The following is a 25,071-nucleotide window of genomic DNA, read 5'->3' on the forward strand; positions in this document are numbered from 1 at the left end:
GGAAGCTTGTTTTTTTACTTCATGTGCAGGCAGTTGTGGTGCCATTTGACAATAATTAACACAGCTTTTGAGGTAGAGCAAAAAACAGAGCACATACAGATCCTGTGATGTTCTGACTGGGATTCTGTGTACATTATGTAAATCTAATTAAGCTGACCACTCGGAGCAGCATATGTGCTGGTTTGATTCATGTGCATCTTTACCATTTCCTCACTTGAACCAGCCTGTCCAGACCAGATGGTGCAACCAACGTAATCACCGGGATTAGCTCTCTCAGCTTATCCTGGGAAGAGTAGACATTGGCACTGACATGCGAAAAGAGATTTGATGTGACTTTATAGCAGGTGATTGTGGTGAAACCGGTGCAGAGGACATGAGAAAAAGACAGCGGCAGAAACCTCACCAGTAGAAACTGGTTACCTGATCCTTACACTGATTGGAATCCCACACATTTCACATCTCGCACTCTCAGCAGCGGGTGTTCTGTCTCTGATGTATGTGTCTGACGTGTATGTTACAATATGCTGTGTATTTAATTTGGGTGTGGCTTATAGTATGTATGGATATGGTTAACATCTGTTTGAGATGTGTCATCTGAATGTAGAATATTCAGTGGTGGGGCAGCTAGGCCCCTGATGGAGCCCCAAAGTCACTGCTCCCCTTTTTTCCCTCTGTTTGCTTCCCTATAACCGTATTTTTTAAACTCTCTCATTTTGTTTGTTCTTTCCTTCCTTTCCAGTAATCCTATCCTTTCCCCAACTTCTCCCCCTCCTGTCTCTCCTCAAGTTATTCTCTTCTTCATTCTCTCCTTCTTTCAGCCTTTCCTCAGTCATTTCAGCAGTGATTCCCCCTCCTCTCCTGGCAGATCCTGGTCATTCCTAACTGCCCACAGGGAATGATTGGGGTTTTCCAGACTTTCCTTCCATTCCTCTCCCCAGCCTTGCATCCACAGAGAAACGTGCAGTTGGACAATTCAGCAGTCTTTAAAACACAGAATCATAGTCTCTAATGTATCTCCCTCAGTACGAAACAAAGGAGCGATGCCTCATCGGCTCCATGCGTGCTCAGTCCAACAATCCCAGCCTACGGAGATATATCACTGTGTCATAGCTTCACTAATGTCTTTGGTTATGCTCCAGTGATGCTGATATTAATGGGGCTTTTACGTGCAGATCATACAGTAAATGCAGCGATAAGATCAGCGGGAAAAAATGACACAGCAGCACATGGCTGATGGTCACAGTAATGGGTTCCAGATTTGTGGAGGATATATTTATCAGTAAAAAAAGTCTTTACAAAACTCCAGAATGAGTGTGTTTTCTGTAAGTGTTACTGTAGCTAATGCATTCTTGTTGTGATGCTTGGGTGACAGCTGGGTGCACAGCGGGGTAGCCCACTTTGAGCTTCAAAATACCTCTTTAAAAGTAAAGGCTATGTCCGTCATTATATAAAATTTGACCAGAATAATAATTTAAGCACATCGGACAATATTAAATCTTATTTAATGCCCTTATCATCACTGGTCTGGTCTTTTAAATGTTAGCCACTGTGAGGATGCTGTCATATTTTGACTTAAATCCTGGCATTCACAAAAATTACTTAGTCTAAGTCTGTAAGAACTTCATAAGATAGTTTGATGTGCTCTGTGCTTGCGGATATTTATACAACGAGTGTGCATTACTCTGACTCTGATAGGAAGACTCAATCACATATCAGCACAACCGCCTTTGGCAACACCCACCGGTGCGAATCAAATGTCATTCCCATTATGTCTCTGTAGGTGTCTGTGATTCAGGCCTCCTGCTCCACACCCACAAGAGGTAATTGATAGCAGTTTCAGAGTGGATAGGGTAATGTATTGACACTTTGCGGATCCACAATGAAAATATGATCTCCTGGATTATATGCAACTTCATAAACAGATTTTTTGACAGTGGGGCACAATTTGTGCACATACGTATGATCTCCTCCTCTCTGCACATTAATTGCCACCTTGTAGCCACATACCTGGTCTGTTTGTACTGAGTAGGGTTAGGGGTTAGTTTGTGTGTGTGTGAGTAGAGAGTGGTTGGTCAATGTGTGTACAGTTCCCAAGTGCTTTATTAGCTGTAACGAGTGGGAGAGGGGTGGTTTACATCATGTGTTATGAAGCCTGAACTTGAGGTTCACATTTTGGCGAAACCCAGGCCATAATTTACAGCTGTTTGTTCTCAGTACTATCATAATATTAATACTTCTAGCTATAAAAGTCTTCTTAAACAACCTCAAGTGTGTCCGTTTGTTATGTGAGCGTATGCGTCTAGGCGGATGGGGATTCCTGGAAAATGACATTTTGTTTCATGGGATGGGACACAGAGCAGCAGTAACACTTAACATGGTGGATAAAAATGTCTATCTGTGAGAGAAACTGTCTTGGATAATATATGGAACCACACACACAAAGACAACACTGTTTGTACCACAGGAACCTATTCCTGGCTCCAACACTGGAGCTCTAACTGCCACCTTTGGTAAGGAATAAGAATCCGCTCTTCTATGTGTGTGAGTGAAGAGATGACGGAGGAGAAATATGGAAGAACACTGAACATGTCCTCCGAGTCTGCCCATGTGCCTGTAAACAGTGGCATGATGATAGGAGACCACGCCTCGAACTGCACACACACACACACACACTGTTCTTAAAAGGTGACTTTGAATTCAAAACACAGATTTTACCAACTGCACACATGAAAACGAAAACACACACACACTTCCAACTGCGGAGGAAGCTGTCTCAGTGTGTGCGTGCCTGTGTGTTTACTTTTGAATATGAGGTGAATAGTGGCTGCTATTGAGAAGACCAGTCACCCTGCCAGGACTGGCAACCAAGAAACTGCTTAGCTCTGCTGTAGCTTAACTCTGGAGGGAGAGGATGAGGTGAACAACAAGCTAATTAGGCTCTAATGCACCAAAAGTCAAATGAGGTGATGCAGGTGTACACGTAAGTGAGGATGCTTTTCATGTAACACCTGAGATGAGGTTCGGCCACAAACTAATCACTTCATGAAAACATAAGGCAGGAAAGGAAGAATTTAAATCTGATATAATATCTGAATAAATACACATGCAGAAATTAGCAAACCGTGTCAAATACTTCAAAACTTCAGCTCTTTATGTTGAAATCCTCTGTGAATGTCTCTGGAATTCTGGGAAAAAGCCCTAAATCCCTGGGATGCGCTCAGGAATCAATATCCTATGTAAGGAAGGAATGCAGATAATGTTTGTCTTCCCACAACAGGGATGTGAATCAGAGGCTGAGCTGCTGATAAATGTCTCTTTTACTTGCCTCGTGGCCTTAAATGCACCACCATCACACAAAGATAGAGGAAGGACCAAGACCTAAACACAATAGAATCTAATCAGCTACCCCTATCTGAACACACAAACACACAGCTGCTACTTGTCATGCTGAATTAGGTCAGTTTCTCAAGAAATCAGCTGACTCAGGTCACCTTCCCTTTGCATTTTATGTGTTCTTCTCACATACAAGGCGAGCCTTGAAGGTGAAATTGACAAACACTATGACACTGAGCTCTGTCTTAGCCTCCATCTGTTTCAGTCTCTGGGCCTGTCTCTGCCTCTTTCGCTCTCACTTTCTTTCTCTTGCCGCCTGCTCTGCCCCCAAACACATCTGGCTTTGAGAGGAAGAGAAACAGCCTGGAGCCATCTCACACTCTCTTCTACTCGTCTTTCTGTCTTTCTGCCTCACTTTTCACACACCTTTATACACACTTCCACAGGCGGCCATCACCAAGTCTCTTCCTTCTTACAAACACCAAGCAGGACACCGTGTACTTTTATTGCTTCCCAAGACCCCTATCAACTATTTCCAGCATTTCAGCTTTGTTCATTTTTATTTCCCGTTCTTCACACAGAAACATCTTGTGTAGTCTGAGGATGATAGATTCTCCTGGTTCTCCCTGTGTACTTCACTCAGGTAATAGTCACCACTTCCCTCCATCCATCTGTCTTTGGTCACTTGCAGTGGTTAGAGCAGCACTGCTATTAAGTGTGGCTTGTTCTGAAAGACAGTCTTACTCTCCCTTTCACTTTGTCTTGATAGTTCTCTGTTCTCAGATTCTATCGTTAGCCAGTGTTCAAAATGTTTGCCTGTTAAGTGGAAAAGTGCAGTCTAATTTATGTTGTGGCTAATAAGTTTTTCCACCAGTGACACTTTGGCAGAGTGACACCCTGACTCTATTTTCTTATTGAAAACTACTTTGGTTTAAAAATCAAGAAATGTGTGAATATTTGAATTAAGTAGTTGTTAAATAAGGAAGTCCCTCTCTTTTGGCAAGTTTTGCACTTACTCCATAAAGACCAGTTGTAAAGCATTGAAAATGTTTGTGTGAGTGTGGCAGAGAAAGAGGGTGCTACTCACTGTATTGAAGTTCCAGACCCGCTTAAAGGAGAGCCTCTTCCTCAGGCTCATCCTGCTCCCCTCTCACAGAGGAGGAAACCCACTGACTGCTAAATCTACATATGTGGACCGCACACACAGTCACTCACACACACACTGACAGAGCTGTTGCGAGGGCTATCTAGGGAAAAAAAGTCATCCAGACCGATGACTCGGATGAAGCCATGCCCCAACACGTCTGTGTCACACACACACAACCGATTAGCTTTAAGTATCTGCCAAAATAGCAAGAAGTAAATCTTAACATACTCTGATGCTCTGACTACATTCCTCCTCTCACTCTCATTCACACACACACACACACACCCATAAACACACAAACACTCCTCCACATTGAGCTGACAGACTGACAAGGAAGTTCCATTCTCTTGCAGACATACTCACGCCAACAGACACACATACACACACGCTCTGGTTCTATATAGACACACCCCCCTTAGGCAGCAGTCACAGAGATGGGGAGGGAACAAAGGTAGGTCTGCCAATCACACTGCAGCAGAGCCCTCACCTCTCTGCCCTGCTCCCTGCCCCCTCCCTGTTCAAATCAGAGTCAGGCAGGTTCAGATCAAATCCAGCAGCAATGGTCAGATGTTTTCAGGGAATGTAAGACGGAGCTGTCTTTATCGCTTCATCGATTAAAATAAGAGAAAGGGAGGATACAAGGTGACAAAGTCAAAGCAGAGAAATTTTAATCTACAGCATTCACATTGTAACAGATGAACAAACTGCACGTTTGTTAAATGGCCAAATGGAGCAAACTGAAGCACTTCACAGGACAGAACAGCTATCCAGACACACACACACACACACACACACACACACTTTCTTTCTCTCTCAGACACAAACAAAGGCTGCAATTGAATTTGTGCATATGGCCCTGAGCCTACACCTAGCTCCCCCTAATTTCCTGTTTTGGCAAATTAAAGAGTAAAGACTTTCTGTTACACCTTCTCTCATACCTACGCAGTCTGTCTTTTTCACATCACTGTCTTTGGCTGTGATGACTCATTTATGAACTGAAAGGAAAGTATATACGGTAGATAGATGTGCCTCTGGTCAAGCAGGTTGTAGTTGATTTGGGCTTAGAAGTCCATGTGAGTGTTGCAAGAGTTTCCCTTGAAAGAAAAGAACTTTAAAAGGTGCATGAGTAACCTGTGCTCAAAGTAAGCCCAAAACATATCAGGGTAGGAAGAGAAAAGTGGTGGGGATAAAACAAAGTTTAAATTGGCTAAAACCACATCCTGGAGGGAGAGGAAGAGAGGAGAGGAAACAAAAAGAAAGGAGAGAACAAAAGATTGGAGAAGAAGTTTCTCATGTCTCAATCCTCTCTTCAGCCTAATTCCTGTGGTCTAGCCAAGCTGCTCTGTTTCCTTTGTGTGTGTGTGTGTGCGTGTGTGTGTGAATGTATGTTAGCTCATGGTCTTTTTTCTGGAGCAGTTCAACATAAGAGGGAAACATTCTCTTCTGTGGATATCAGATGACAATGAGACAACAGAGCTACACAAGCACAAAGACTCACACACATGCAGTGCACATGTTAAAAAGTTAGGACTCAGAATTTTTTGTGCTTCTGCATTAAATTTGAAACACTGTTTAAAGTTAGCCACGGGGCGTTACATGGCTAGTTAGTCATACATATCTGTGCTGTGTTGACTATACCATCAGCGACACACAACATTGGAATATAGGCCATCTTTAAGTGGATTATACTAGACTATAATTAGTGTTATGTCTCGTCTTTTCTGCTGTGATGTATTTGTTGATTGTTTTGAACATTTGACTGCTCAACCCCTAAAATCAATTTTTATATAAATCTTTATTTTTATTGGACAAGCTTACAAGAGAAGTTATCTGAAGATACTTTCCAAATAGAGCAGTTCTAGAACTTCTCCTCATATTATTATTTGTAGAGACCCAACAATTTCCATCAAAAAACAGTGGCAGGAAAAACTTTCTTTCAAGAGGCAGAAACCTCAAGCAGGACCAGACTCGGGATGGGCGGCTATCTACCTCGACCAGTTGGGTCGAGAGAGAGATGAGAACAGGAGAAAGGATCACACTTACAACATTAATGTTAACTGAAACTGGAATGCTAAAAGAGATAAAGGTTGGAGGGAACTGTTTGAAGAGACACTGTGTCTTCAGGGAGAGTATGTGGATGACAACACAGGATGAAATCAACAGATGGTTTTCTTTAGCAGCTTAGCTCACAGTTAAATAATATATAGCTGGGACAGAATGAGCTCAGTTCCATTTTTTTCTTCACAGTTTTCTGCAGAGAAGAGTCCAGTCAAAAAGGGCCCAACAAAACTCAACACTGCCCTCTTCTGTTGTTTCTGAGGTGAGTGTCTCACCTCAGAAACGGCCACAATTACTGAGGGGCATCAACACACATGATAACCTACACATCAGCTTTATAGGTAAGAAGTTGACCACCATAAGTGCCGTGTGTTTGTGCTCGATCTCTTGTCTTAAGTTTTTTTCAAGGAAAAGGCACTTAAGAAAGCGTTCACTGTCCGTTTGTGACAAAGATGCTACTTAGCATTCTCAATTGACTCCCAAGTGGCTCTGCCCTTCGACACACTGGCTGAAGTGTTGGTACAGCGGTCAGAAACATTTTGTAAATAGGACAGAGGGAAAATCTTGAAAATAAGGATGACTCATGACTAACACAGGAAAGCTGCAGCAGTAAAGAGGAACAGTGGTCACAAGCAAATGTCCACCAACAGACTGACTGAGACACTTGGCAGGATATTTGCTTAATAGCTACTATGAACTACAGCCTCAAGCCGGTAAGTGTTTCCACTGATTTCAGGAGTAAATTTAATACTCAAGCCCGCAACTGACTTATCACATGAAACTGCTGGATTGTGCTGATGTGGTAAAGTGCAGCCATCTGCTACTTGACAAAAATAAAAAGAAGCATTTGTGTTTATTTAAAATTGCAGCTTCGTCTGATGTGACTCCTAGCATCCTGAGGTGTTTCATGTACAGGAGCAGTGTTGATCCTGTCTCATCATCTGATTTTCCTTCCCCAGCACACTCTGCTCCCAGGGGATATCACAAGGAACACACACACACACGGCAAAAATACATACGCACACACACAGAGGAATGTAAGAGAGATGTGTGTGCAGTTTCTTATCTCTGGGAGTTGTGTGCTTCTTCACTTTTTGGCATTATGAATGAGTTTTTTATGTCTCTGTGTAAGAGTGTGTGCGTTTGTGGGAGTGTGTGTGTGTCTGTTCTAAGTCAGAGGGCATGCAGGCTGCTCTTTTCTCACTGCGCTGCTTATTGTGCTGAGGGAAATAATGTCCTCTGCTGCTTTCCACCGAACTGTTAAAAACCTGCACTCATTCTCACACACACACACACACACACACACACACACACACACACACACACACACACACACACACACACACACACACACACACACACACACACACACACACACACACACACACACACACACACACAAACACAAACACACACACACACTCTCACTCATACACAACAACTGACCTGTAAACTAATTGTATAGACTGTATATAAGAGCACAACATATTGACAATTAAGGCCCTATGAAACAAAAACAAGAGCTTCTTCACTTGACTGGATCTAACAGAGTGAACCAGGGATTCAACAGGTTTCCAGACAGCCATATGAATGGCTGACCCAAGTCACATGATCTGTCATTCCAGATATAGCCCTTGCTACTTAAGTTTTACGGTATTAAATCAATCTAAACCACAATTAATATGAGCTGGATGAATGAATCACCAGGTTCAAAGGAGCAACTGAAAAAAACAACAACAACAACAAAAAAAAAAAAAACAGTAGCTTTAGATCAGCTGCTTTTTCATGTAAGACTTCACAATCACCAATGAGAGGTTGGTTTGGAGGTTTAAATTCACACGGCGAAAAATGAAACAATTTCATTTTCTCCAGCAACATTGCGGATAACATTGCCTGCACGCTGCATACGACAGAACCAAGGGGGTCTTCTATAAGAACAAATACAGTCAATATCAAATATAGGAATAGCAAACCATACGCACATATGAATTCCCACAGACACATATGTATTTCCAATGCACTCATGTGCACACAGAGGCTGTTTACTCACTGGATCAGCAGTTGTTTCAGAATCCACGCTCAAAGTTTTTTGCTCCATGAAGAAAGACACAAGAAATCCTCAGCACTGCATGTGAGAGCTCTCCTCAGTCCACATTGTTATCAGCTGTTGAATATGTGTTGTGAGTGTGTGTGTGTGTGTGTGTGTGTTTGTGTGTGAGAGTGTGAGGGCATGCACATGCAAAGAGCCCCAGCGACAAATCTTGATGGCTTTCAAATCTCCTAACCACTACAGAACGTCGCTGTCGCCAGATTCTCTCTCACCCTCTCTCTCTCTCTCTTCCTCTCTTAACCCCCCTCCACCATCTCCCTCGCCCTGCCTCTGCGCTCCCCCCATCCTCTTTCTCTGCTTTTCCGCCCATCATCGAATAATTTCTATTCCACCCACACTGCTGTGGGCTGAGAGATGCGCGCATACACACTGTGGATAAATGCAGAGGCACGGCTGCAGGGGGAGACCCCTTGCCATTAAGGGACACACACCCACACATAAAATCAGTGCTGCTGAATGTGTTGTCCTCAGTGCTTCTCTGTCATCTGCTTAGTATGCCCTACGCATGTCTGGAGCACAGAGAGTAAATTGACACTCACGATGGGCAGGAGGAGGAGGGGGCAAAGGGGGCTAAAAAGGGAGAAATGCATGGACTGAGTGTGGAGCAATTAGCTGTTCAGGCGAGTTGAGAAGACACAAAGCGAGAGAGAGAGACATTCTGAACGTATGTAAGGGAGCTGCCAGCTGATTGCAAGGACTGATATCTGGAGCAAAGACTCAAGCAGAGCTGACAGCCAGCTGCATTCCTCCATTCCTTAACATGCCTTGACACACAGTGGAGGTACTCACCCTCAACCCCCTCCAATTGTCCTCACTTAATGCTGACAAATACCCAGGAGAGCATTATCCAGATCCAGACATCTCCATTGTGACAGAAGACTTTAGGTCCTACAGCATTTTCAGATTACAGTGTGTTTTACGTGGAGAGCTGCAGACTAAGGTCATTCATTTGTTCATATTAGCGACTCCAGTCCAGGGTTACCCTTGGACCGCAGCTTATCCCAGGAGTTACACAGCACTTACACTGGTTTTCAACACTGGTGTGTGAAAAGCAGGTTTGACAGCGATTTACTGCAGAGTACAATATATTTTCCTCTAGTTTTCCTATAGTTTCTTTAAAGGGGTACATGTAAACTACTTTTACAAATGGAGACCAGTTAAATCCTAACCCAACCAGAATCTGTAACATCTGATCTGATAAAGTCATCTTTATCACAATGGATTTTTTAAATATTTATTAATTAAAGATTTTACTGTGTATTGTGTAGATTTTATTAGACTTTGACTTCTTCCCTTATTGAGCATCTGACTTAATTTATTTACTGTCCAGCAGTGGAAAGCAAACTTCTCGTTTAATTTCTTTGCCTTTCACTTGTCTCCTATTGAAGTTCGCATTTGGTTTCTGCTCGGCCTGTATCTCATTACTGTCACTGTCATGTCGACCGCTCTGTGTATTACAGCCTGAAGTTCTGGATACGACTGGTAAGTAAAGAGCAGTTTTTGTGACTCAGACTCCTGAAGCCACCCATCAGCTTCAGCTGAACTTTAAAATGCACCTTCTTACATAACAAGGACTGGATTGTATCACCTGTCTTATAGATTATATTCAAGGTATGAGAGGATCGTTTACTGGCAAACTTTGGCAGCTAAATCCCCAAATGTGCATTACATATGACATAATGTGAGCATAACCTTGAAGATTTAAGTATTTTCTCTGTGTTTTTCTGTCATAATGGGTGCTGAGTGTACATTAATAAGTAAAAAAAAAAAAATCAACTTAAATGATTTTAGCAAATGGGTGCAATGTAACAAAGAGTGAAAAATGTAATGGGGTCCATACCCACTGTAGAGCATCTTCTATCTGTATCTCCCACCAACGTCTGAGCTCTGCTGCTGAGAAATTATGTTGGAGCAAATTGAAGAAACAGAAGCCATCAGCCTCCTGTGGACATTATTTGGTGCTTATATTTGTGCCTGTTCATTTCTTATAGCTGACACAAACTAACAATCATCTCACTATGTGGACCTCAACCTTTGAGATCTTGAGAATTGTTTGTGTTGTGTTCAAGTTCTTTGAAATGGTTAATTCAGTTAGGATCATGTGAGCCAGTTTTTTATCTTGTTGATGGTGGGCTCTAAAATAGCTGCGGTTTTAAACATTAGTGCTTTCAAACAAAGTTACATGTATTTTTTTTTTAACACTGTCCCCTAGACTTCACGTACAACTGGGAAATGACTAACAAAGGCAATTGCAACAGAAATTGATAACAGTCAACCGAAATCCAGAAACACAGCTGGAGGAAAACAGACGTGTACAGGCTGACTTCCTTCCCCTTACTCCTGTCATAAGACATTGTCTGTTTATTTGTTTGTGTAGCTACAGTGTGTGTGTGTGTGTGTGTGTGTGTGTGTCTGACGGTTAAACGCTACAATCAGAGCCATCACAAGATAAGCAGTAAGCCTGAAGGTCTGGCAGACATTCACACATACATAGACATAAACTTCTCAGACACAGCTAACAAAGTGGTAGAGGTCTGTATGTGCACACAAGCTCACAATCATTGTGCAACTAAGGTGTATTGACTCAAGGTTGCAATTCGTCGAGTATGTGCATGTAAGGATCTCATGTATGTGTGCGTGTGTTTCTCTATCTGTCCTCTGTGTGTGCCAATATTGTATGTGCTTTTGTTTGGAGGCCTCACTAATGAGGGGAATGTCAGCTTATTGCTCAGAGCTCATTAGAAGTGCGAGCTAACACTTCCAACCCCATTGCCCCCCACTACCATCAGCACGCAAACACACACACATTCACTACGTCTATGCCCCCCCTTACAACACAAAGCCCTCTCTGTTTGGCGACATTACTGCATGTGCAGCAAGAGAAAAAGGTCTAACGACCGGAAGAAAAAGGTAGAATAGAGGGGGAGGGAGGGACAAAGGCTGATGAGCATGGAAGAAGAGAGAAGCTGTGGGATAATCTGGCAGTAGAAGAAAGAGAGATCTATCCCTGTGTGATATTTAGTAGTTTCAGTCTCCAGAATGTGAAGTCAAGATAAAGTAAAAGTAAAATGAGGAAAATAGAGTAAATTAAATAAAATACATTACAATCATTGAACAGTAAAATGTTGGAGTAAAGGCATTATCAGATCGAAAGGGAGGGAGAAGAGGAGCGTTTTCATCAGCGTTTTAAACATTCTGGAGCCAGGGCTGATCTAATATTGAGTGGCAGATCGATTTAGAGGTTAGGGGAAGCTACTGCTAAGGGTCGGTTGCTTTCTGGATATCCAGGACCATCTGATTGGTCAACCTGAGCTCTCTAACTGAAGTGTGGGGTTGAAGGAGTTGAGAAAGGTAGGGTGATGCCAGTCTGTGAAAGTTTGCAAAAGAATTTTAAAAACAATCCTGTAGCCAACAGAATGCCAGTGGAGGGAGAACAGCAAAGGTGTGATGTGATCCCTCTTTTTCCTTCCCTTCAAGCAGCAGCACTCTGGACTAGCTGAAGGCATTGGATTTGTCACTGGTCCAAACCCATATACAGAGAGTTGCAGTAGTCCAGTCAAACTATTATGAAAGCTTGGATCACCCTCTCTATGTCATTTGGAGGGAAGTAGACCTTAAGCCTGGATATGAGCCTCTGCTGGGAAAAGATGGACCTAACAACTTCAGAAATCTGCTCATTACATTCAAAAGCAGTTTCAAAATAAACACAGAAAAATGAATGTTGTGGGCGAGAGGGTCAATGGTGGTTGTGTCTAGTAGCATAGCAGGTCCAATGACCCTGGTCTTACTGCTATTAAGGTTCAGAAAAGACTGTGACAGACAATCAAGCAAGGGCTGGAATGAACCTTTATCCTTTGGTTAAATGCCAGGTAAAATTTGGACATTGTTGACGTAACAGTGGAAGGATACATCATGTTCCTCAAAAATAGACGACAGTGGCAGCACATATAGAGCGAAAAATAGGAGGCCAAGGACAGAGCCTTGAGGGGCCCCATAAGTAAGTCGGGCCATTTCAGAGAAATAGTCACCCATTTGGACAGAGAAGCTCCTGTCAGTCAGGTAGGACTAAAACCATGCAATTGCAAGCATGAAGTGTGCAAGAAGTATGAAGTGATTGACTGGTCGGAAGTGGCTGTCAAGTCGAGGAGCACATGGACAGCAGAGTCTCCTGAATCTACTGTTAAAATCAGATCATTAAAATTCTTAACAGATCAGTTTTGGTGTTATGAAAAGGTTTAAAGCTAGACAGGAACTTTTCATGGACACTAGATAAGACTTTAGATAGGAAATTGGACAGAAAGGCGGGGTGGAGGTTTCCCTTTTTCAGGAGGGACTGCACGACAGTGTGTTTAAAGGTAGCTGGAACACAACCAGAAACAAGGCATGTATTTATCAATAACAAGATTCATGGTCCAACAGTGTTAAAGACTTCCTTAAGAAGGCGGCAGGGTATGCAGTCTGAGGGTCGCAGAAGGTGGGCCATCTCAATTAGGAAGAAAAAAAATTTGGGTTAGGGTTAGAAGTATGAAGGATTGAGATTTTGGGGGAAAAAAGTTAAAGAAAACTGTCACAGAGAGCAGGTGCAGGCATTACAGGAGCAGACCTCATGGGAGTTTATAAGAGCATTCAAGACACTAAAAAGGGGACTCTGGCGGTATTTGGAGACCAGTTTGGATATAAGCTCAGTCTTTGCGGATGTTATAGCTGTTTGATAGTTGGATAAATGGTGCCGTAAGGTTTTATATTTCCCTAAATTTTTCCTTTTTCCATCTCATCTCGGCCTATTGATATGCACATCTGAGGGCACGGGTAGTGTCATTTAGCCAGGGCTTCGAAAGTGCTTTGGTGCCTTTTCTCCTTGAAGAAGCAACACAGTCCAAGCTGTTTGTACAGGCTGAATTAAAAAGAGTAATAAGATCATCAGCATCGATAATGAAATATAATCCAATGTAATTCCATCTAAAAATCAAGAGATTTTTGCATAAAATCCTTATTGAATTTTTTTGGACCCCTGCACACAGCACAAGAGAGGAGACGTTTCGTTAAAGAGCTGCAGCAGACTCAAATTATAGTTTGAAGTGAAGCCAAACAACAATGTCAACTTGCAGGCAGAATCAGAGGCACCAGGTAATCTACAAATAGCATTTCCCTTTAGGGAATCTACAATCAGAAATTCCTTCTAATAAAAATTTCATAAAACAGCTTTAATTTTACAGTTTGAGGTCCAAAATTCAGAACACAACATCTAAAACTCAAAACCATCTCTTAGCTTTAGTTGCATCTTTCCGCCTCTCTCACCATTCTTCCTGTTGCTGTCTGATGTGCTGCCCAATAAAGGAAAAATGCAAAAAATGCATACTAAAAAAACCTCACCTCTGAAAAAACAGTGTGGGATCTGCTTATCTGCTGCCTAGGCCCACTAAACGGCGGAAACATTTAGCTTTCGTCTGATCGCTATCTTAGAAACCAAAACTTGTGTTATGAAATGTGTTGTATTGGTCTTTCCAACCTTCACACAAATACAAACACACACACCCTCTTATGACTATATTTACAGGCAACTGCCATTGACATGATGCATACCGCAAAACAGCCTTTTAAAGATGTGTCCAAAAGAATAATTAAATAAATAAATAAAAAAACAAAAAAGGACTGCCCAAAATGCCCTCACTCTGTGATTGGTAGACACACATGGACGCACACAAACACACACACACCCACAGCAAGGACCATGATGAGAATAACTCAGTTAACAGTATGTTCCACTTCAGTGTCTTGTCACCCACTTTAGGTAAAAAGAACAGCTGACAAAAATAGATGCAGAAAAATGATTGTGACAACTAATTAAGATTAATATAAGCTTGTGCAAACGTAGTGGCTCCAGGGCACATAAATTGGTAAACACAACAGGAGTCCACTGTCACTTTTCTAGAGTAGTAGAGCAGCTGCAGACTCCTTATTATAAAGTGTTGTAAAGAAGAACTAAATAGGCATATTGTTGGGAAAACCCATGGCTCTCAAATGACTGGATACCAATGATTTCTTGCAGCTAAAGGGAAAAATTCAATTCCCACAACAGTAAAGCCATACTGTACCCAATCAGAAGAGAACACAGTGCTTCTGCACCTCTATGTAGGATTTTATGTGTTCATTACTATCCTCAAATAGTGTCTGAAAATTCTCCCATATCAAAAATGTGAAGATTGAACTCCATTACCCTCAAGTGTCTCAATGCTCTTTCTATAAGAAGGCCATGTCCATAACTGAGTGTATGTTGCCATGGTGATGTGAGAAGAGGGCTTGACGTGTCATGTGAGGATGTATGATGCTCATAAGCTGCTATTATTAGAGATGGATGGTGTACGTGTGGCTCAAATGTGATAACACAGTAGTCATACTGAGCCTGAGCCCTGCACTAACAAACACCTACTGGCAGATGTATTTGTTGTGTGTGTGTGTGGTCTCCTACCTCCAGGTCGTCCAGGGAGCGGGCCAGGCTGAGGCGCTTGGAGCGTCCCAAGGAACGTCTGGCCGAGGAGCGTTGGGGGAGAGGAGGGAACCCCATTGTCAGACCACGGAACCGACCACCCTGACAGAGAAAAGCACACGTTGATTATCTTTCCAGTCTGTCAAGCACAACACATATAGGTGGGGGAGGCAGTAGCCTAGAATGAGAGACGCAAGCTTGCGACGAGGTTGCCCATTCTGATCTCTAGCTAGAGCAGGTGAGATAATGATCAAGCATCTCTGCTCCCTAAACAGCTCCAGATAAACTTCTATAGAAGAATCTTCCCTCCAAACTAAGAAGCCACCAGCAAACAAAAGATTAACTAAGAAGCTGTCATGTTAAAATGAAGAAATTAATGAGTCAGTGACAGTGACAGTAAACATGTATTTCCAAAAGAAATAAAGACAAAGAAGTGATAGATGCAGAGTGATCTTCTTCTGTCAGAGGCTTTGGCTGTAATCTGATCTAGTCAAGGGTTTTCTTTGTCACTCTGAACCCTCATACTTTTGTCAGTATATATATATCCACGAAAAACAGCACCGGTAAGTTTTTTTTAGACAATATTTTTCTGCCTTTATTGAATCCGGTCGGCTAAAACTGAGAGAAGGGGAACGACATGCAGCAAACAGCCCAGCTGAACCCGGGACACTGTCTTATGGTGTACCCAAATGTTCTGCTATCAGGCTGCACTGATGAGTGGTTTTAACTTTGAATTTAATGTCTTGATCTGTAGGTCAAAGCCACAGCAGTTGAAAAACACAAAGTCTACTGTGGATATATTTGCCAAATATCAATATGAGTTTTCAAAAGTCATTTTTTCAGTCAAGCTGTGAAATAAAAACCTAAAAAAGGATGAATAATGATTCATAAATAATTTTAATAAAGGCTGCTCTTGTGATCTAACATGTCAGTACTCAATGAATCACACCATGTTATTAGCTTATGGTCTGTTTACAGTGTTTACACTGCTGCTGGACTGTGGACTGTGTTAAGTAACCATGGCAACCAACATCTTGAGCTAACCTCTTAACAAAACTGTGCTGAATTTATAGGATCTAACATGTCTTCTACGAAAGCTGATCCACTTCACACACATGTTGAGCAGGAGCCCGGTAATTAAAAAAAAAAAAAAAACAAACCACAACCATTTTTCCCTCTTTATGACTAGTGAGCATATGTGTGTGTTTGGCGGGCAGTAGCTCCAATTGTCTATGTGCTGATAGGCAGAAAGACAGATGCAGCACAAAGACAATCCCACGTGAAAGTCTACATCACTCTACAGCACTCTCTTTTTCTCCACTTAAATGTTAAATTCCACAGGTCAGACACAGGCATGTACAGTCCTGTGATGTTCCCTGCAGTACCAGGTAATTCTTAAGTCGGCCCCACAGACATAGCACACAGAGAGACACACAATCAGGCGGATGGATATGATAACACTGTCTATCATTACTCAGGTAGTGTCATTTCTGACTTTCCATTCAATACCGGAAAAAAATACAAACCCATTTCTTTCAGACACCTTCAAATGTTACATTTTTTATGTTGCAGGTAAAAAAAATCCCTCTAGAATCTACACTGAAGTGGATGATGCAAGGAGAGGCGTTCAACTTGTGTTAAAGATTCATGCAGAAACTGTTAAAATAGATTCTGAGAAATGGGATGAATCTAAGCTAAATTTGAAGCTTCAAAACAGAGTGCTTCATTTTTTATGTAAATGTAATATTATGGCAGGGTGAGGAAAAACACAGGAAACAAAGGTGAGGTTGAACTTTATTCCTCAGCTACAACACCAAACTGTAACAGGAACAACCTCGCACCAGAGAGCCCGGGATGTAAACCACGCCCTGCTGGGTGAGAGGCACAGTCCCTAGTGTCCACCATAACATTTCAGTTTTTCCCTTTTTTTTCCTTTTCTAAAATAATCTTTTTCTCTGTAGACCATTGTGTGACCTTATGTTTAGGGTAGATTTATGAATGCAACATAACAACATTTCTAAATCTAAATGGACATCTTGAGTCGTCCTCATATATTTACATTTAGCCTCCAAACAACTGTTATTCTTCAGTCTTTAGAGAACAGGAGTCATTGCTCCTCCTGTCTTTCCTCTAACAAATGTTATTTGGCTAATCTCCTTCTACTGTAGCATAGAGCACCTATCAATGGACCCCAGCTGACTAATGAGTAATTAATCAATGCTGATGGGCTCCAGAGGCCAAATTGTGGTGAATGCTGAATCCAACTGGCTGATTAGAGCAGCTCTTCACATTTCAGCAGGAGATGGCCAGTGGTGTTGCCTGGATACTAAGTCAACTTTGCGTCTGTCTAAGTGTGTGTGTGCATGTGTGCATGCATGTGTGGGTGTGTGTCAAAGTACACAGATTTGAACACTCGATTGCATAAGTAGACACAAATATTCTCAAATGACCTGTGTTTCACTTGGTGAAAACACTCATTCCAGATGTCACTGACACTTGAGGCAAACAAAGAGAGAAAGTCTCATGACAAAGAGAGGATAAGATGTGGATTAAAAAGGAAATGTTAAAATATGACTCAGTTATGCGCTGTGACTGCAGTGGGTGTGACTGCATCAAAGTGTTTTCACAAAAACCAAAACTAAGATTTCGAGGAAAATTCATCACTCCTATATGTGCTTTGATCTTTTCTCACCCCCTCACATCTTTTCTTGTCCCTCACTGGGACAAATTACTGACACAATGAATTCCCCAGACCTTTAACCTAACATTAACTAAGTGCATAAGCCCATCACTAACACTGACCGTAACTATAATTTTAAACATAAGAAGCTGTTTTCAGCTGTAGGGACTTGGACTTTTCTCCCCAGCAAGATAAACAAACAGGCCCACACACACTATCACTATGTCATAAACGAGTAATCCTTCCTGTTTACAACAACACAGCTGTCAACAAAAGAAAAAAAAAACAAACAAACAAACAAATATACACAAAACATGTATTTATAAAAATACCATATAAAAATTTACAAAAATAAGGGATGAATGTTGACTTCAGGCACACTAAACATGTTTGACATAACATATTACCTTTTTGTTTTCACATGAAGAATTATAATTATCAATGTGTCACACTCTTTACTTCTGGTCCTGTATCAGTTCCTTATGGTTTCAGCCCTATGATTTACACGCAGTCATATCGGCCTCATGATGCCAGATGAACGTCAGCTACCAACAACTTGTGTAGCCTTTTTCTAATGGACGGTGGAGAGTGCAGGAGGTTTACTGTGGTTTAGATGATGAAACAGTGCCGCCAAGTGGCAAACACTAACAGGCAATAAAGCATAACTCCCTGATACACAACTTGTGATATCTATGTGGGGCTACAGTATAAAATAAACTGAAGTAAAAACCATTGAACCAAAGCCATGGCTATGTTTATCACCGCTGGGTCAGCATTTTACCTTGACTAAAAATAATCATGGCTTACCATGACTACCTCCAAAGCTCTGCATCTCCAGTCTGAGGACATTGTTCAGAAAGTTTCACATCCACCTTCCTGCCGCTGTCACCCACTATCCTGCCCCTGCCTGGCTGCAAACACTTCCTCTGATTGTCCCCTGGGGGGGGGGTCTCTGTCTACTGTGAATTTCCCTCGGGGAAGCACCAGCCTCCTTTAGTATTGAGAAAACAAGCATCTCTTTCCCAGAAACTATGTAAAATGGACATGTAGTCAGTGATGAGGCGATAACAATACTTGCACAGATTCTGCATGAGCATTCAAACAGGCAGCTGGTAGAGTTAATGCAGCTGGAATTTGGTCAGGCTGGATATATCCCTGTGTCTCTAGCTGTTCCTTTCTTTCAGCAGCCAGTCAGTAAAAGACTTGAGCTAACTGCAAAACCAAATGTATTCTCCCAAAATGCTGCAGCCTGTTTAGCGAACTGTCATACAAACACAAAAACCAGTCGAACTCCTGCTCTGCTGCAGCCACTGACTCTCATTACGGTGAAAAAACAGGTGGTTTTCAGGTGAGGCAGATATCTGGCTGGTGCATAATACATGATCTGATACTGGAGCAGTGGGGATAAATAACTTATCAAACCGCTTGTACAAAGTTAGGAGAGAGAGACAACTGGGGCATTCACATTATTCAATATAATACAAGAAAGTTTGGTTGGGTAGCTATTGCTCATTACAATTTTCAGAACCACAGAAAGTTTCTCATCTGAGTGAAAAGGAAACTTTGAGGTCAGAATTTCCAGGCCTAGAGAAAGAGAAGGTGAGCAGCGGGTTCAAACACTGATGGATTTATAGCCTCAATAAACTTCAGTCTTGGACACACTCTAGTCAGAGTAAATTTCCACAGCAGGGGCGTGTGATGGGAGATTGTACCTGCAGCCTGGGCTTCTCATGTCATGGTAAATTTTAACACAACACTTCCAAAAGCCCCACAAACTGACACAGCGTAACACATCACTGAATGCTACATTATGGAAAGGTTGATGACCGCATGGGGGCAAAATGTGACCAAAATCATAAAATGAAGTGCTAAGCACATCAACCCAACATCGAATTAAGGCTCTCACTAATTATCAGACTTTCATGTAATTATCTTTACCTTTTTCTCTCCCTCCTTTGCGCTCCCTCGTTTCTTCTCTCTTTGACTTCTCTCTGCTCCGGCTCGCTCCCTGTCTCCTGCACCAAACAGCTTCTTGGCCCACTCATCTTTCTGAACAGCCAGTCTGTGGGTGTGGGAGTGGGGATGTGAGGGGGGAGGAGGATGACACCCACCAGGTGGTGGCAGGTGGTCTCCGGAGGCCAGTGGGGCCCGATAGCGATCGGCTGGGATCTTGTTCATGGGTGGGGGCAGGGTGCTGCAGTTGGCTGATGACCACCCGTCAGTGGATTCGGCGTAGGACTCCTGATCGCTGCTCAGGCCCTGGAGGTGGCTGTGGTGCTGCTGACGCCAGTCCCTCAGCACATGGACTGGCAGCCACCGCTGTGGCTCCACCCCTACTGCTCCTCCAGCCCCTCTCTTTTCTCCTCCCCCCATAGCTCCTCCCCGCTTCCCTGGTGAGTAGTGGTGAGGGTGGACCCCTCGTGAGTGCCTGCCAAGGACATCAGGGTGAGCTAAGGGGAGAGGATGAGGGAGGTCGGCCAGGTGTGGATCATGACGGTAATGGCCATTTCTCAGAGTTGGCGGAGGGGGAGGGGGAGGCGGGTGAGAGGCTGCAGCTCCTAGGGTGGGGCTCCAGGCCTGCTGAGATGAAGGTGGGCTGTCCCAGTGGCGCGGCCCAGAGATGTGGTTGTGATTGGAAGGACCACCGAGGTCTACTAAAAGCACTCTGTTGCTCTTCTCTTCTGGTAAAAAGTTGCCAATGCCACTATCACTGTTGCTGCTGGTGCTGTGATTCTGTTGAGCATCATTGTCTGGATCATGGAATGCCCGGGCCCGAACCCCCTCAATGTTGTCACCCATGTCCCGGTAGAGAACGGAGACAAACTGGAGAAGAGGCTGGGAGCTGGGTGGGAATTCCAGGCAGCCTCCTGTATCTGGGTCAGGCGTACATTCGAAGCCAAACCTCCTTGCTACACCTAAATGGACCTGAAGAAACAACAATAACTGTGCCAGTCAGAGGGGGCAGATCTGTTTTATTCAAATGTGTTAGTGAATCTGCATGTATTTGATCTGTCGAAAATGTTTCTGATAAATTTAAAACCTAGCTTTGAGTATGTTTGTCTCGGTATATTGGACATTGGCAGTAAAGCTGGCTTAAGTACTGTTTGTTTTATTTTAAACATACTGTACATATTGTATTGTAAATTAATATGGAATGTTCAATTCTTGTTAACTTATTCTTTGATCAGATATTTCACAAAATAAATAACCTAATTAATTATAATATCTCTACTTATATTTTTAAAATACGGTTTCCTGAACCTCGTACTTGAAAACTAAAGCACCACATGGGCACTGCATTTATTTTATGTTTGAAACCTCCAGTCATGAGTCAGTTACACATGCAACAGCCTACAATATTATTGGCATAAATATTGTTATGTAATAATTAGCTATGAGAACGAGTACTATACTATGAATAACCACAATATTTCATGAGTACATTTTCCTCTTCAGGATGATTCACTTAGCCTTCTGTTGAATGGGATCCCTGCCTTACTCTCTCCTCCTACCTGGTGGTGACAGAGGTCTGGATCAACTATGAAGACATGACAGGAAGTCCTCAAGCCGCCTTCGTCATCTCGCCCGTTGGAGAAGTGATGATCGTCGTGGTCATCAGTAGCCTGCATCGTGACCAATCCGAAGAATCTGCGGTCATCGGGACAGCAGGCGCTGAAAGCTAGTTTCTCTGCGGGGTAAGTGGCCAGGACCTGACCTCTGTCACTGCACAAACGCACACTGTCATGCATGACCTGGAAGGATATAATTGATGCTTTTTACTACTTGATATTAGCAAAAAATAATGAGGCTATTGATGTTTACCAATGTTGTCTCGTGTTCACATTGTGTAGTCCTTTTTTATACTTTGTTTGTTAAGATAATCTGTTAACAAAGATGATTTGTATGAAATTTTATTTGAACCCTAACAAGATAAAGTTTAGAGAAAATGTCAATGTCTATAAATCTACTGGGTTTTTTTACTCAGTGAAACAGCATTACTCTCTGATATGTTAAAAAACAGTGAGCCATACCTTCATGAGGACTAATGAATGAATCTTTTGCTCTGCCCTGAGGCGTCTCATGCTGCCTCTGATGGCTTGCAGGCTGTCATTCTCCAAGCTTGTCCCAGTGGAGGCCAGCTCAATGGATCCCAGATAGCCAACAATCATGCCCACATTGAGGATGCCTTCGCCAGGCTCAAGGCCCAAGTCGCCCCCATCCCCTACATCCACATCTTGCCCTTCGTGGGGGTGAAGGTGAAGATGACGGAAGTCTGATTCCAGGAAGACCGAGTCGTCATTTAGAACTTGGGCCATCTCCTCCTCAGAGAGCAGGTTGGGATTGCTCTGGGAGCGGGAGGTATTGCGATATGGAGGGAACTCTGGATCAGACAGTGGACGAGGCTTGGATGATGGACTAACCACAGGCCTCTCCTTGTCTGAGCTGCTGGAAGAGTGGCTGGAGTTCTCAAAGATCATGTTAAAAATTCCTCCAGACTGCAGCTCTGCTACCACCCTCTCTGCTCTGTTGATGCCCTGTTGCTTAGAAGCCAGTTTAGGTTTGTACCAACCCCCACGAGCTCCACAGCCCGACCTGCTGTTATTGTTGTTGTTGACACTGTTATCATAGAAACCATCCAATTCATCATCGCTAGAGCATGAGTCGAGATAAGATGCTGCCATTGTATTGCTGCTGTGATGGCGACTTCCAGCACCACGTTGGTGGTGATGAGGGCGTCTGTGACGTTCTCCCTCAGCAATTACTATCTTCAAAACGCCAGAGCAGCGTCCAATCAGTTTGACTACGTCCTCGTGTGACGCCTTGGAGACGTTGATGTCATTGACAGAGAGGATGTAGTCTCCTGAATTTAGGCCCACATAATCCGCGGGGCTCCCTTTTAGGATGCAGCTCAGGACACATGGGCTTTGGCCTGACAGTGTAAAGCCATACCCCGTTCTCCCTCTTGCCACCTCCACAGAGCGAATACGGCCCTGCTGGACAGAGGAGGAGGAGGCTGGAGGAGGCTGCGGCAAGTTCAGCCCGCTTCCACCACATGGGCGCCTCTTGGATGATGTATCTGCTTGCCTGAACATTGTGCCAGGGAACTTTCCTTTGTCCATTGAGTTGGTAAATTTCACTTAGTCATTACATGATCCTGGGTTCGGCTCAAGCAGGAACATAGGCCATGTCCAGTGTCTTCTTGTCAAGCGAGGAGAAGCAGGTCCTGGAAGCAGCAGAGGGGTGAGCGTTCGGCTTCACTTCTGGCACAGTCTTGCTAGCCCTCCCATCCTGGTGTCACCCGCTCCTCCAGGTCAAAGGCCAGTTACCTGCAGCACGAAGGACAGTCAGTCACCTCCACCTGAGCCTCGGTCGTGCCTCCATTCCACATGAATTTAAACAAAAAAAAAAAAAAAAAAACTCATTGTGCTCCCACAACCGTCCATTATGTTTGATAAAAGTATTATTACGTCATCACTAAGGCCACTATGTGGCAGACACACCTGAGGGGGGCGGAGTCACTCACACCTGAGAGGCACAGCCGGAGTCAGCGTTCCTCCTGCGTCAGCGGCCGGACTCAGTCACCATTAGCTGAGGCTAGCTGACGCGTTGCCGTTAGCTCGGTTAGCTCTGCATGCTATCGGTGTTAGCGCTGGTTGGAAAAAAGCTCGCTGGCGGAGCGCATTACCGGCCGTGTGTTGCTCACAAGAGTCTTGGCAAGAACACGCACGCTTTTTCACTGTCAGCTCGCTGGCGTTCAAACTTTTTTCTTGCCGTTACTTGCTGTTTGAAAAGCGCATCCACCCTTGCTCACCACCAAGTCCCGCCCCCCCGTTTCCCACATCTTTGGAATGTCGGTCTGTAACCACGGCAACGGCGCTGTACACAGACTTTCACGTCCCGCCATTGGCTGTCAGAGCTGTCGCTCACGGGCGAGCAGTTGTGCGGACAAATTGGCAAAAGTTAGATTGAGAAATCAGAAATAAAAGTACCAACAGCGTACTCATTCCACAGGTGTCAAAACTTCAGACGTGCGAGTTTGAACATTAACAAGACGGCCGATGGGCTCGACGGAAATATAAACGGGATCAGAGTTCAAGTGTCAGTCTGTGTTTCACTGACGGGCAGCGGGAAAGAGCGAGAAGCGCGTCAACATCTGGTTAAAATAGGTCTGAGTTGTAAAGCAGGGACAGCTAAGTCAAAGGTGGATGCTGTTTTTGTGTGTGTGTGTGTGTGTGTGTGCTGAGAAAGCACTTTGGTCTGGCCGGTTCATTCAGCAGGAGAGTTTTAAAAAAGACTTACTCATCAGTGTCCGACGGTGATGCTCTTCGGGCAGTTTCCATAGCTGTGTAGCCAGGCTCAGTTAGGTAAACTGTGGGGCGATGAGTAAACAAAAGAAAAGGCTGCACCATCTGGCGAAGTGGCCTTAAGAGGAGGAGGAGGGGGAGGGAAGTGTGTTTAGAGTGGGCAGAGGAGGAGGGGAGCACTTCAAATGCTTCAAACGATACATGAGAAATTACAAAGAATTTTCCCCAAACCTCATATAGATCACATTATCTTTGAGCTGTCCCACAGCTGCTCTCCGTCCGCAGGCAGAAAACCAAACGCACCTACAGCGAAACAATCTGCACGGCAGCGTGTCAAAATCCCTCATGTGCAGCATTTTCTGGCTTCAGATTCAAAGAAAAGCTTCATATTACACCTGTTGGTTTTAGTTTGAAAAACATACTCAAATCAGGCAATATGGAGTTAGGATAGGTTTTGTGAAATATGTTTTTTCTTTCCTGTATTTTAAATAAAAATGTCTAAAAGCATGATTGAACAATGTACTGGTTTGTCCTGGAAATTATTCAGTGCTATACTGTAATGCGGTAACAGCTGTGTGTGGTGTTTGTGTGTTAGGACAAAAACAAAACAAAACACAGCGTCACATTTTCTGTGTGTTTAAGGTCTCTCTTTTCCACAACTCTTATTTCATTCTAAATTAAACCATCAGGAGTGCTTTACATGTACAGTCTCTTGATACTTGAGCCATCATGATTTTAGCTCAGGACCTCATGAACCATATGGCAGCTGCTTAGTAATCCTGTTAATACCCTTAAATCATGAATTATCCAACTTAATTGGAGTTTTTTATTAAAAAAAAAGAAAAAGAAAAAGAAACAACATATGCGTTTTCATACTGTGTGCTCTATTACAGAGTTGTACAAAGTCTGATAATAAAAGGTCTCATACTGGGCTTCACAGATAACACATTA

The 25,071-nt window shown here is 43.2% G+C and overlaps 1 protein-coding gene across 3 annotated transcripts in view; it reads right to left on the reverse strand.

The window, feature by feature from the left end:
• Window positions 1-24,190, reverse strand: part of rgs12b (regulator of G protein signaling 12b) — a 40,746-nt gene extending 16,556 nt beyond the window's left edge. For 2 of the 3 annotated variants that reach the window (XM_029505775.1, XM_029505758.1), the window contains exons 1-5: window positions 24,116-24,190; window positions 21,847-23,142; window positions 21,328-21,567; window positions 19,754-20,740; window positions 15,118-15,237 (exon numbers count right to left, since the gene is read on the reverse strand). In XM_029505775.1, the coding sequence (XP_029361635.1) occupies window positions 15,118-15,237; window positions 19,754-20,740; window positions 21,328-21,567; window positions 21,847-22,935 (2,436 nt within the window). In that variant the 5' untranslated portion in view covers window positions 22,936-23,142; window positions 24,116-24,190. Of the gene's footprint in view, window positions 1-15,117; window positions 15,238-19,753; window positions 20,741-21,327; window positions 21,568-21,846; window positions 23,143-23,316; window positions 23,612-24,115 lie in introns of those variants that run through there. The other variant, XM_029505766.1, reaches the window with a different exon arrangement.
• Between the last annotated feature and the right edge of the window lie 881 nt (window positions 24,191-25,071).

Source organism: Echeneis naucrates, chromosome 1, assembly GCF_900963305.1.
Source record: "Echeneis naucrates chromosome 1, fEcheNa1.1, whole genome shotgun sequence".
Classification (NCBI taxonomy): domain Eukaryota; kingdom Metazoa; phylum Chordata; class Actinopteri; order Carangiformes; family Echeneidae; genus Echeneis; species Echeneis naucrates.